The 13,467-nt window shown below is 42.1% G+C and overlaps 1 protein-coding gene across 4 annotated transcripts in view; it reads right to left on the bottom strand.

Annotated features, from left to right (window-relative positions):
- The window catches only part of LOC117364305 (galectin-9-like), a 45,586-nt gene that overhangs the window by 22,551 nt on the left and 9,568 nt on the right, over positions 1-13,467 (bottom strand). For all 4 annotated transcript variants that reach the window (XM_033953385.1, XM_033953384.1, XM_033953387.1 and 1 more), the window contains one exon: positions 9,877-9,925. In XM_033953385.1, coding sequence (XP_033809276.1) covers positions 9,877-9,914 — 38 coding nt within the window. In that variant the 5' untranslated portion in view covers positions 9,915-9,925. The remainder of the gene's footprint in view (positions 1-9,876; positions 9,926-13,467) is intronic.

Raw genomic sequence — 13,467 nt, 5'->3', positions numbered from 1 at the left:
GGAAAAGACTATGATTGGTTGAATATTGGGAATCTATGTAGGGACTCTCGGTTTAGGTGGGATTATGCATAAGGGTCTAGGAAGGATAGAAGAATGGGGCTTTGAGGATTAGGCAGAGGAAAAGCAGTGTTAAAGAATTTGAGCAGGAATTAGGACAATGTGGTTTGGGTTATTAAATAAAGGGTATGAGTAGGGCTGTGAGACTGAGTAAACACAAATGGGAAAGGAAGATGGTTTGAAGGACCTGGATGGTTTCGGAGGCAATTGAAAGAAACAGAAGGTTACAGAAAAGGTGAGAGACAAAGGATGTGGATTTAAACGAGTTGAGAGAGGGTAGAAATGGGGGAAGCAAAAAGTGGAAAGGGGTTGAGTGATAGGGTAGCAGCTGAAGTTGGTAAAGAGAAGAAAGGCAGAAGAAGCTGCATGAAGCTAGAGAGAGAATAAGTACATAGGGTAGAAATGGGGTACTAGAAAGATGGGGGAACAATAAAGAATGAAAACTAGCTATAAGGTAAAAATGCAGTTGAGAGAAACAGAGAAAAAGTTGAAACAAGAGATCGATGTCAGATATAAGAGAAGAAAGGAAGAAGACAGGGGGCAGGCAGAAAACAAAAATGGAACAGGATGGTGAGTTCATTTATCTGAAGCGGATATATAGTTGAGTCAATATTTAGACCAGGCAGCAAATATATTTTTTTAAATACCGGCCACAAGGTTTATAAAAATATATACTGTATTCTCTCTATCACCTTGGATCTCAAAAGAAACCAGAAAAGTAGCAGAAGAAAGAAGACAAGGGGGGGGGGGTCACGTGATGCACTCGACCTAGTAAGATGTGTTAGAACACCTCTCCCGCCCCCGGTGCTGCTTTATCAGCGTTTTCTTCTTGCAATACCTCTTTGAGTGCCTACCCCTAACATCGGCAACTGGGGTGCTGCATGGGCTACCAGCCTATATCTTTTTTGCTCAGTTCTGAGGCATGCCGGCTCGAGCCTCGAAGCCTACTAAGCTTTCAAAGGGCCTTTCTACTGCTGCCAAGATGGCGGCACAGACACCTCCTGCGCGAACGCTGCTCAGCCCGAAGATTGCCCTGGATGATGGGGACAGAAAGGGAGTGGTAAAAGAAGAAAAGGAGATAGCTGACAGGCTAAATAAGTTCTTCACGTCAGTCTTCACGAGGGAGGACACAACCAACATTCCGGAACCTGAGGAGATCGTAAAGGGGGAGCAGGATGAAAATCTGGTTCAACTAGAGGTAAGCAAGGTGGATGTCCTCCGGCAGATAGACAGGCTAAAGAGCGACAAATCACCAGGTCCAGATGGCATTCACCCAAGGGTACTCAAGGAACTAAGGAACGAAATAGCTGAACCACTTCGACAAATATGCAACCTATCCTTAAAAACTGGAGAGATTCCGGAAGACTGGAAAATAGCAAATGTTACGCCCATCTTCAAGAAAGGCTCAAGGGGAGACCCAGGAAACTATAGGCCAGTGAGCTTGACCTCGGTCCCGGGAAAGATGATGGAAGCACTGATTAAAGACAGCATCTGGGAACACATCGACAACTATGGGCAGCTAAAGTCGAGCCAGCATGGCTTCTGCAAGGGCAGGTCATGCCTCACGAACTTATTATACTTCTTTGAGGGGGTAACCAGCCAAGTGGATAAAGGGGAATCCATAGATATCATTTACCTTGACTTCCAAAAAGCCTTCGACAAGGTGCCACATGAAAGACTTCTAAGGAAGCTATGGAACCACGGGGTGCAAGGGGAGGTCCACCGATGGATCAAAAACTGGTTGGCGGACAGGAAACAGAGGGTTGGAGTAAAGGGCCATTACTCAGACTGGCAATGGGTCACGAGCGGAGTTCCACAGGGGTCGGTGCTGGGACCACTACTTTTCAACATATTCATTAACGACCTGGAGGCAGGAACAAAATGTGAGGTTATTAAATTTGCGGATGACACCAAACTATATCACAAGGTAAATAACATGGAGGACTGCGAAGATCTCCAAAAAGATCTGACAACACTGGAAGAATGGGCCAAAAAATGGCAAATGAGTTTCAACATAGGGAAGTGCAAAGTTGTACATATAGGGAAAAAAAACCCAATGTTCACTTACAAAATGGGGGGATCAGCGCTAGAGGTGAGCAACCTTGAAAGAGACCTGGGAGTGATGGTAGACACAACATTGAAGGCGTCGGCGCAGTGTGCAACAGCCTCAAGGAAAGCAAACAAAATGTTGGGTATCATTAAGAAGGGTATCACGACCAGAAAGAAGGAAGTCATCCTGCCACTGTATCGTGCTATGGTGCGCCCGCACCTGGAGTACTGTGTTCAATTCTGGTCGCCGTACCTCAAGAAGGACATGGAGGTACTTGAGAGAGTTCAAAGAAGAGCAACTAAGCTAATAAAGGGTATGGAGGACCTCTCATATACTGACAGACTGAAAAGGCTAGGGCTTTTCTCCCTGGAAAAGTGGAGACTTAGAGGAGACATGATAGAAACCTTCAAGATCATGAAGGGCATAGAAAAAATAGACAGGGACAGATTTTTCAAATTAAGGGGATCAACAAGTACAAGGGGGCACTCAGAGAAATTGAAAGGGGAGAAGTTTAGAACAAACGCTAGGAAGTTCTTTTTCACACAGAGGGTGGTGGATACATGGAACGCACTACCGGAGGATGTGATAAACAGGAGCACGCTACAGGGGTTCAAAGAAGCTTTGGATAGGTAATGTAATGTAATGTAATGTAATTTATTTCTTATATACCGCTACATCCGTTAGGTTCTAAGCGGTTTACAGAAAATATACATTAAGATTAGAAATAAGAAAGGTACTTGAAAAATTCCCTTACTGTCCCGAAGGCTCACAATCTAACTAAAGCACCTGGAGGGTAATAGAGAAGTGAAAAGTAGAGTTAGAGGAAAAATAAAAATAAAATAAACATTTTAACAAGACAGCATTGATCTAAATACTTTGGAAGGTAGAAGAGAGGAGAGAAAGGAATAGAAGCATGATGAAGTGATGAAGTGGAGCAAGTAAGTTTAGTAGGTACTTGGAAGACAAAGGGATTGAGGGGTACAGATAAGAGTAGAGGTAGATTATAGGGATGGGATTAGAGGTAAGTTATAAAATTAATCAGGGATCACTGTTCAAGCACTAGGCCTGATGGGCCGCCGCGGGAGCGGACCGCTGAGCAAGATGGACCTCTGGTCTGACTCAGCGGGGGCAACTTCTTATGTTCTTATGTTCTCAGCTGACTGCTGGGATCCCGGTGGACTTCTTGCAAACCTGGTACGGCCCTATCGGAAAAAACTAATTATTTGAATGGTAAAGAATACTCGGAGAGAGAGTTTCACTCAGGAGGCCCAAATTCGGGAGCAATTTGTAGAATTCTATAGCACTCTTTAGGCATGGAGGGACTTCACTGAGGGGGAACGGGATCAATTTTTCCAGGATCATCGTCTTCCGCGACTCTCCAGGTAAGAGGTGGAGCAGTTGCATGTTCCCGTATCCCTGGAGGAGGTCCGTCTGGGGTTAAGAAGCTGAATCTTACCAAGTCTCCGGGCTCTGATGGGTTTGGCCTTGCCTGATCTTCTTGCCCAGCCCTTGGGGAACTATTTCATTTTCCTCTCCAATACTACTTCGGGCCTCCAGTATAATTTAGCTCATATTACTTTGCTCCCAAAACCTGGGAAGGATCCCACTCAGGTTGGTTCCTATCGCCCGATCTCGTTAGTAAACCATGATGTCAAGTTGTTGGCTTCTATTTTGGTGGCTAGGCTGAATTTGTTCCTGCCCCGGCTCATTGGGTATGATCAGTTAGGGTTTGTTCCTCAGCGTTATGCCTCCATGAATCTCCTTAAGGCGTTAACGGCGCTTCATGAGCATAGGGTGGGGGTGGCACTTACGCGATCATTGGGCTTGATATGAAAAAGGCTTTTGATAGCATCTCCTAGCAGTACCTTTTCTGGGTGTTGCAAGAGTATGGCCTGGCTGGGAATTTTATCACTTGGATTAGGGGCCTCTACACTGAGCCGCAGGCACACTTTATAATTAATGGTGGCTTATCGAATCCCTTTCAGCTTTGCCGGGGGATGCGCCAGGGATGTCCCCTCTTTCCACTGTTGTTTGTCTTGACCATCGAACTGCTAGCCATTAAGATCCGCTCTAGTCCTGAGTTACTTGGTATCCAAATAGGGAGTGCAGAGTGTCATATCACCTTGTTCGTGGATGATATTTTGCTCTTTTTGGACCAGGCCCCCCTTTACTTGCTGGTGGTGTTACGTTTGGTGGCAGAGTTTGGCACCCTCTCAGGTCTTAAAGTGAACTGTGAGAAATCTGAACTGCTACCTCTGATGGGGCTTGACTGGGAGCCATGGAATGTTGCGTTGCAGATTCCCCCAGTGCACAAACCGATGCGATATCTTGGAATTTACATGCACACGAATCCTCAGGTTATGTATAAGTGCAACGTGTTGGCTGCTATTGACAAAATTCGAGCACTCTGTTCAGCTTGGCAAGACTTCCCGTTGTCCTTGCTGGGGAGGGCGGCCTTGGTTAAAATGATACTATTGCCCAAACTGTTATACCCCCTACAGACAGTACCCTTTTGGGTGTTACAGCGAGATATCAGCAAACTTCGTTCTCTTTTCACCATTTTTCTTTGGTGTCATTGCTCGGCGTGTATTGCCTATGTGAAGTTGACCCTTTCTAAGATGGAGGGGGGCCTGGGTCTCCCAGATATTCGAGCATACAATGTGGGAGCTCTTTTGTGTTTCGTTCACGAGGGGGTGACAGGGACTGCTCGTTTTTTTCCTCCGGGGGGATGGCGGGCTGGTGTGCGCCCTTTACCTCTAAATTGCAGTTTTTGCAACCTTTTTGCATGGCCTGGTGGCGTAGGGCATAGGCCTGGTCACCCCTCGCCTCTCCCTTTTTGCAACTGCATGATAACCCCAGTTTCCTGCCAGGCCTCGGCAATTCTCCTTTTGCTGCTTGGGCTTCTCGGGGGGCTTTGACTCTCTCCCACATGATTGATGGGAACACAGGTGTTTTTTCTACGTTTGCCCAATTCCAGGATCAGTGGGAAATCCCCCCATCACCAATTTTTTGCCTACTTGCAAGCCCGCACCATTTTCAGAGTCTTCACCAGCAGTATGGCCTGGAGTGGACGTGCGGTCCCCTTGATGAGTATTTACTTTGTGTGCCAGGCTCCCAGAGTTCTCTTTTGGTATGGTATCGGGTGGTTCGTTCCTCCGCTTCTCAGGGGCATTTAACCCATCTTCGGGACATGTGGAACCAGGACCTCGCTGCACATTATACCCCTGATGCATTCCTGGAGCTTTTTTACAACTTGCATGCTTTTGTGAAATCCGCAGCTTGGCAGGCGACCCAATTTAAAATCCTCCATAGGGCTTAAATTACTAAAGAGAGGTGTGCTCGCATGGGTTTGTGGGGGAAGGCTCTTTGTACCAAATGCAGGCAGGCTCCTGGGACATTACTGCACTCCTTCTTGGAGTGTCCTGAACTCTCCTTATGGAACTCTTCCTTTGCGCAGCTTCAATTGGTCTTACAGCGCGACTTGGAGTGGGATTATAAAACACTGCTTCTCGGTGATCAGACCCTGCTGGAAGCTCAGCAGTGATTTATCTGACCTTGTTGACAGTTAAATGAACGATCTTACAATATTGGACTCAGGTTGGGTCTATTCCTTTGGAAAGTTGGCTAAGTTCGGGACAGTAAGGGAATTTTTCAAGTACCTTTCTTATTTCTAATCTTAATGTATATTTTCTGTATACCGCTTAGAACCTAACGGATGTAGCGGTATATAAGAAATAAATTACATTACATTACATTACATTACATTAAGTCAGATGTCTGAACTGGCACGTTTTGAGCTTTGCTATCATAAACGCTCCACTAACCCAGAGGTGCTGGCATACTTTTCTCTGTGGAGGGTGTTCCTGTGGCTACCTCTAGTCTCCTGACATGGGGGGATAGGGGGGGAGATTTAATGGGGAGTGTGCGTGGAGTATACATGTTTGTTTGTCTGGTTTGCGTTACCTGGTGTGTGTGTGTCGCCTCTTGAGTAGGGGGTTATTGGGGATAGGTATTACACATTCAAAATTTTATGGGGCCGACAAGGGAAACAGGATGTTCTTGTAGTTGGATCGTCCTGAGAGGGAGGTTTTGAGCTTTGTGCCTCTATTTTCTTTTCTGCATGGGGAGCTTGCTATGTTCAGTGAGCCCATACTCTTTTGCTTCTGCACATGATTTATTTTTGGTGGAGGGTGTTGGGCTCCTTCTCCTCCTCTCTTTTGTTCTATGTTCTCTGTATTGCTGGTACATTATATGCTGTTGCTGACGACTATTGTATTTTCAACTGATGCTTCTGTTTGCATATATCTTTATTGTCCCAGCTGAGGATAAAACTATTTAGCTACACTGACGACTTCACGATAATTATCCCATTCACTAACTCTGTCTCAGAAGTCACCCCCAAAGCAACAGAAGTCGGATGGAGCAATGGATGACTGAATTCAGACTAAAACTAAACTCAGAGAAAACAAATTTTTTCATAGCATCACCACACCCACTTGATTCTAAAGCATCAATGTGCATCAATAACCTTGTTTATCCCATTCAACCCACTATGAAGATATTGGGAGTAACACTTGACCAGAGCCTGACCATGAAAGACCAGGTAGACTCCTTGATTAGAAAAATCTTTCTCACCCTCTGGAAGCTTCGGTCCATCAGAGCTTATTTCGATGTCTCATCATTCCGAATTCTGGTACAATCCCTAATACTGAGTCAACTCAATTATTGTAACATTGCCTACTTGGCACTCCCCCAGAAGAATTTGCGGCGATTGCAACTGGTACAAAATGCAGCGGTTAGACTACTTTGTGGACTGAAGAAGTTTGATCACATAACACTTTCCTATCAACTTCTACACTGGCTGCCGATGGAGGCACGTGTGAAATTCAAGTTTGGTTGTTTTTGCTTCAAGGTACTTTATGGCTTAGCCCCTAAATATATAACAGAGCATTTCTCTTTCACAACCAACAGACACAAGCGAAGCTCACACCCGAACTTTGTTTCTCCACCGGTTAGAGGTTGTAAATTTAAAAGTGACATCACCAACATCTTTTCTCACATCAAGCAGCACTATGGGGTAAAGACCTAGAACAATTACTCATGCCTACTACCTATAGGGAATTCAGGAAACGCCTACAAAACACATTTGTTCCTGAAATACTTAGGAAACCAACCTATACAGTCTTAGTCCTCAACAAACTATCTTGAGAACTGTCAATCACTAAGTCTGTACTTTGTTTATTCCACTCAATCTGTAGCATCTTTAATCATTGTAAACCGCATAGAACTTCACGGTCCTGCGGTATATAAATTGTTATTATTATTATTATTATGTCATGCTTGTTTCTCTTGTTGACTAATAAAATGATATATAAAAAAAAAAGAAGACAAGCAAAACTATCTGGTGATAGAGAAAAGTATCACAAATGAACCAAGTGTTTCAATGTCAAGTTCGGCAAGACAAAGAACGATATCTCAAGGATATTTGTCAGAAAATTGAATCAGAACATGTAAATAGAAAAACCAGATTCGCTTTTCAGGAGATTAAGAGATTACAGCAGAAATTCCAACCTCGATTAAAGATGCCAAAGGAATGATATTGAATGATCCAGAAAGCTTTAAAAAGAGATGGAAAGAATATGCAGAAAATTTATATAAACAAAACAATGAGGATAACATTAGGGAAATTGAATTGGAAAATGAAGCCAAAGAAGAACCAGATATTTTAAAAGAAGAGGTCATAGCAGCAATTAAAGTTTATCAAGTCATATGGTATCAACGGTATTCCAATTGAATAAAAAGCTCAGAAGGTGCTATCATGGCCCTCACTCGACTGTGTCAACAGATTTGGAAGGAAAATACATGGTCAACCAATTGAAAAAGATTACTGTTCATACCTATATTAAAGAAAGGTGATGCCAAGGATTGTAACAACTACAGAACAATTGCATTAATTCCACATGCCAGCAAAATATTGGTGAAAATAATATAACAAAGGCTCCAATCACATACATTGAGCAAGAACTACCCGAAGTTCAGGCTGGTTTTAGAAAAGGTCAAGGAACAACAGACATTACTGCCAACATTAGATGGATATTGGAGAAGAACAAAGAATTCCAAAACCCCTTATACTTTTGCTTCATCAACTACAGCAAAGCTTTTGATTGTGTGGATCACAATAAACTATATCAAACTAATGCAAATGGGAATACCCAAACATATAACTCAGCTGATAGAGAGCGTATATGAAAATCAAGAAACTGCAGTCAGAACTGAATATGGCAACTTTGATTGGTTTTCAATAAAATGTTAATTTTCTCAGTGGTTAGCTATGGATGCAAAAGCTGGACGCTACGGAAACAAGAAAGAAAGAAGATTGACTCATTTGAGCTAAGGTGCTGGAGAAGGATTTTAGGTGTGCCGTGGACTGCCAGGAGAACTAACAAATCAATTCTGGAAGAGATCAAACCGGCTGTGTTACTTGAAGCCCAAATGATGAAGTTACGACTGTCTTATTTTGGTCACACCTTCAGAAGAGAGAGATCACTGGAGAAAGACATTATGTTTGGGAAGATCGAAGGAACCAGGCGAAGAGGGCGACCTGTAATCAGATGGCTGGACACGTTGAAAACCACCATAGGGATGACGCTGGATGTCCTTTCTGGACTAGCACAAAACTGATTTCTTTTAGATCCGTAATTCATCAAGTCGCTAGGACTCAAGCATAAGTCGATGACACTAACAACAATCTCTCTAATACTAGTCCACCTCTAATAATGGTCCACCCCTCTGTTTTAGAATAGAAAAGTCCTGTAAATTTCTTCTTAAAAGCCAAATTTAGATTCCTCCAATAATAGCTCATCTCCCCCAGAATTCATAGTAACTAGCCCTGCTCTCCTTCACTCTCTATCCCCACACCACGATGACTGGATCCCTTTTCTTATCTTTTCTCATAGTTCTAGCACTGGGTCAGTGCAGGGATTTGAAGGCTTGGAACATGTACAAGTGCTCAAGGCCTCATACTGGCCAAGTACCATAACCATGAGGAGAGGTAAGAAGAGAGATCCGGTCATCATGGGGGATGGGGGGTGGTGGAAAGTGGAGATCTGGGTAGGGGAACAGGGTGGAGGAGAGAAATGATGCTTTCATTAATGGCCCACCTAGACTTCAAAAACCCATTGTTTCAAATAATAGCCCAGTCGATTATTAGAGAGAATACGGTATATTCAGCATCTTTATATGATTAGGTAGTGGCACTGAATGTACATAGAAAGTTCTTATTGCCAGTGACTTTAGGGAGATAATTGGGTAGAAGAGGCTTCAACCTGCTTATCTCTCACTGACTATGTCATAACTGGATTTTCAGTGGCACATAACCAGATAGCACCTTTGAAAATCTGAGCAGACTGCCATGGCACTAGGTTGGTTAATGTTGGGTTGGTTCAGGGTAGAGCTGGAATCTACCTGGTTATCAGCAATTTTTAGTCCACTAACTGGATAAGTCCCTAAACTCCATCATTGATAGAAAAGGAATCCAATCCAAAAGCCACCACCCAGAAAATATTCAGATTACAGAGAAAAGAATCTCTTCTCATACCCACTTCTTATATTCAAATTACAAAAAAAAATCTCATCTCAATCGCATATGCATTCTCTGAAATGTAGAGTCCCCTAAATTCCACCATCTCATTCTTCTAACAGTGATACCACAAAAGCATTTCCGAAACCGAGTACGATGATTCTTTAAACTTGATTCTTTCTTTACTTACCCCATCATCACAGAGAGGAACAGTAGAGGCAGCAGCATGATTTCAGAAGCTATAAACAAACAATCATATTGTTTCAAACATCTGTTCACCACAGTTTATTTTCATAAGATAGAAACATGCTTGGTTCATGGGGTGAGGGGAGTAACAGGGGCCACTAATGCTTCTTCTCTAATGCAGTGTGTATTGTTCGGAGCAAAAGAGAGGTTCTATGCTAGCTAAACAGGCTGTTAGACAAGAGTAATTCTACGCAGACATAAGCAAAACGACACCTTTGTGGACTGGAAGTACGCTTTGCCAGACCAATCTATCTCGTAAATTTAGAATAATCCAGGAACATGAAAATATTTAAAGTTAAAATGATCCGGTTTTTTTAGAACTGAAATACCAATTGTTCGATGGATCTATCCAGCTTTTCCCTTCACAAATTAACAATGGTACTTGGTTCATCTCTATTTCTGCTCAAGTATGGAATCTTGGAACTATGCTTGATTCTACTACTACTACTAATCATTTCTATAGCACTGAAAGGCATACGAGGCACTATATATTTTAACATTAAATAGATAGCCCCTTCTCAGAAGAGTTTACAATCTAATTTGGACAGACAGGACATCTTGGGGTTGAGGATTCTGTCTTGCCCATGTAGTTTCAGATTTAGCCACAATTCACAATTTAGCTCAAATCCTTTGGAAGAACTAGATTATTGCAGACATTCGGTCTCTAAATGATGTTATTTCAGAAGGTAAACTGCTGGAATTTTCACAATTGCAACATAGATTTGGTCTTAGTAAAACACAAAGTTTTAAATGGTTGCAATTGAAGCAGGCCATTCAGGTTGGGTTCCCTGAATGGAAAACATTGAATAATCAATATAGTTTAGAGTTCTTATGTTTTCAAGCAGACTTCCTAGGGCATCAAGCCGCATTGTGGTATAAATTAATATCTGGATATTTGAATAAAAAACCAAAAAATGGTCTGAGACATTTGGAGCATTGAGATTAAGCATCAAATTACTGCATCTCAATGGCCACTAATTTGGTCTTGGAGAATGAGATGTACAGTGTCAGCATCTATGAGACAAACTTGGTTCTTTTTATTACATAGAGCTTTTTGGACCCCTACACGTTTGCAGAAATTAGATAGGTCTAAGTCCAATAAATGCTGGCACTGTAATCTGGAACCTGGGACGTTGGATCATTTACTGTATCATTGTCCCTACATTAAAAGTTTTTGGAATGCAATTTGGCCACAAATTAACAAATTGATGGAAAATCATGTAGCAATATCATATTATACAGTGTTATTTGGAATGATGATGAGAAAAAAAGTCAAATTTCACCAGAAAATAATAAGCTTTTACTAGTCATGACAGGGGTTGCCATTCAGCATATAACTAATAACTGGAAGAATCATAGTAACCTTAATTATACATTTTGGTGGAATACAATTTGTCATATATTCAAAATGGAAAGAGCAATAGCAATACAAAGAGGGATATATCCTGAATTTATAAAAATATGGGGGCCATTGACAAAATATTGTAGTGAATGAATAGTAGGATTTCTCTTCTTCTTTTCAATGTCTTTGTGGCACACATGGAGGGGGGTAGTGAAAATAATTTTTACACAACATGTTATAATATGGTATACAATATGTATGGGGTGATTGGAAAGTACTTGAAGGGTGGGGGGAGGGAGAGGGGATAAAAATATGTTTAGAATATTATGTATTAGATATAAAAGTGATATTGTGTATTCATTAGTTGTAATTCAATATTTTGTACACTTCATGTAAAATTTGAAAATGAATAAAGAATTATAAAAAAAAGAAAATGTTTTTCAACATTTCATGTACTGAAAAGACAAACTACGGTATTATGATGTCTCAATTAATTTCTTATCGTTTTGCAAATGTCATTGTTGACAGATCCCAGTTGTAATTCAGTATATTTAGGCATGCCTAACAGTCTTTATTCCATTTGCAGATTGTTCAAAATACTGCCACCAGATTTTTAAATTTTTTTTGTAATTCTTTATTTAAACACTGCAAATACAACTTCAAGAACTTACACAGGATAATGTACAGTCCATAAACAGTGCACGGAAACAAGAATCGCCCGAGTACCATCAGTACTGAAACCCCCAAGGAAATATCTCCCCTGACCCCCCCACCACAAAACCAGAAAAGACCTCCCCCTATCCCTTCCCCTCCCCCGAGAGACAGTTGATAGAACCTCCCACCTGTAATACTATTAGCCCTATACCACAACATAATAAAGTAAAGCAATACTAAAACCAGGAGGACCCCCATAATCAACATGGTTTATTACCCTCCACCAATAGGAATCTACCCCAGATATCCTGAAATTGCTGCCAATGACAGGTCAGTAGAGCAGAAAGTCTATATTTCTCATAAACCCACCCCAATTTTTCCCTCATCAGTGGAAGGTAGGCACCTGGGGACTCTTCCAAAAGGAAGCCAGCACCAACCGGGCTGCCATGAATGCCAGCCGGGCCAGCTTGTCTTGATTATCATCCACTCCTCCGGGAATCACCCCCAGTAATGCACTTTCAGCCCTCACTACCACCAGACATTGTAATAGTTGCCCCATATAACCAAAAACTTGAGTCCAGTACCCAAAAAGTCTGGGGCACTCCCACCACATATGGAAAAAAGGTGCCCCGCTGGCTGCACCCTCTCCAACATTCATCTGTACAGGAAGTATGTTTAAATGATTTTTATTATTCCAGCAGTAAGAAGCAAATACAAACAGTAGTACCATTCAGGAAATAACATTTTCAACAATATAATCAGTTCCCCTCCCATCCCCCCCCTCCCCAAGATTCCATGGCCAGTCCAACAGCTGAGAGTGGGAATAAAATCTTAAAGATTCAAAAGTCTACTGCGAGCACATGGTGTGAGGTCCTGCCAGAAGTGCTCCCACACCTGACAAAATTTGCGACCCGGGCCAAGAGTCAAGTCTCCCACTATGTGTCTCTCCAGTGTTGCGTGCACTATCATTAGGGATCTCCATTGTGCATATGACGGGGGATCACGGGAGAGCCAGGCAGTGGCGTACCTAGGGTATGTGGCACCCGGGGCCCATCATTTTTTGACACCCCTCCCCCCCATGTAAAAAAATATTTTTTGTAATTACCATGAAACGGAATAAATGGTCAGAATAGAAACAGGCAGTGAAAATTTTCTTATATTCCAAACATAACATAACATAAATTATGTCTGAATTGTCATGACATCAGAAGTACATATGGAGTAGTTGCAGGTGATGCTTGGGACAGTTCTGATTGTGTTAGTTCGGTTTTATGTGTTTTTTGAATAGAAGGGTTTTTATTTCTTTTTTGAAGGTTTTGCAGTATGTGATCGATGTCAATTGGTTGTAGGGTTGGGGGTCAAGTGTTGCAGCTCGAATGGCTAGGAGGTTGTCGAACAGTTTTTTTCTTTTGACGTTTTTGGTTGGAGGGTGTGTGAATGGTGCGTGAGTTCTCCTATGTCTGTTTGAAGTGGATTGAATTATTTAGCTGAAGAAATTAGTTACCCCCTCATCCCACACACATTAATTCTCTTCCATTT

Source organism: Geotrypetes seraphini, chromosome 7, assembly GCF_902459505.1.
Source record: "Geotrypetes seraphini chromosome 7, aGeoSer1.1, whole genome shotgun sequence".
Lineage (NCBI taxonomy): Eukaryota > Metazoa > Chordata > Amphibia > Gymnophiona > Dermophiidae > Geotrypetes > Geotrypetes seraphini.
The sequence above is the reverse complement of the archived record's forward strand: the minus strand, read 5'-3'. Positions and strand labels throughout refer to the sequence as shown.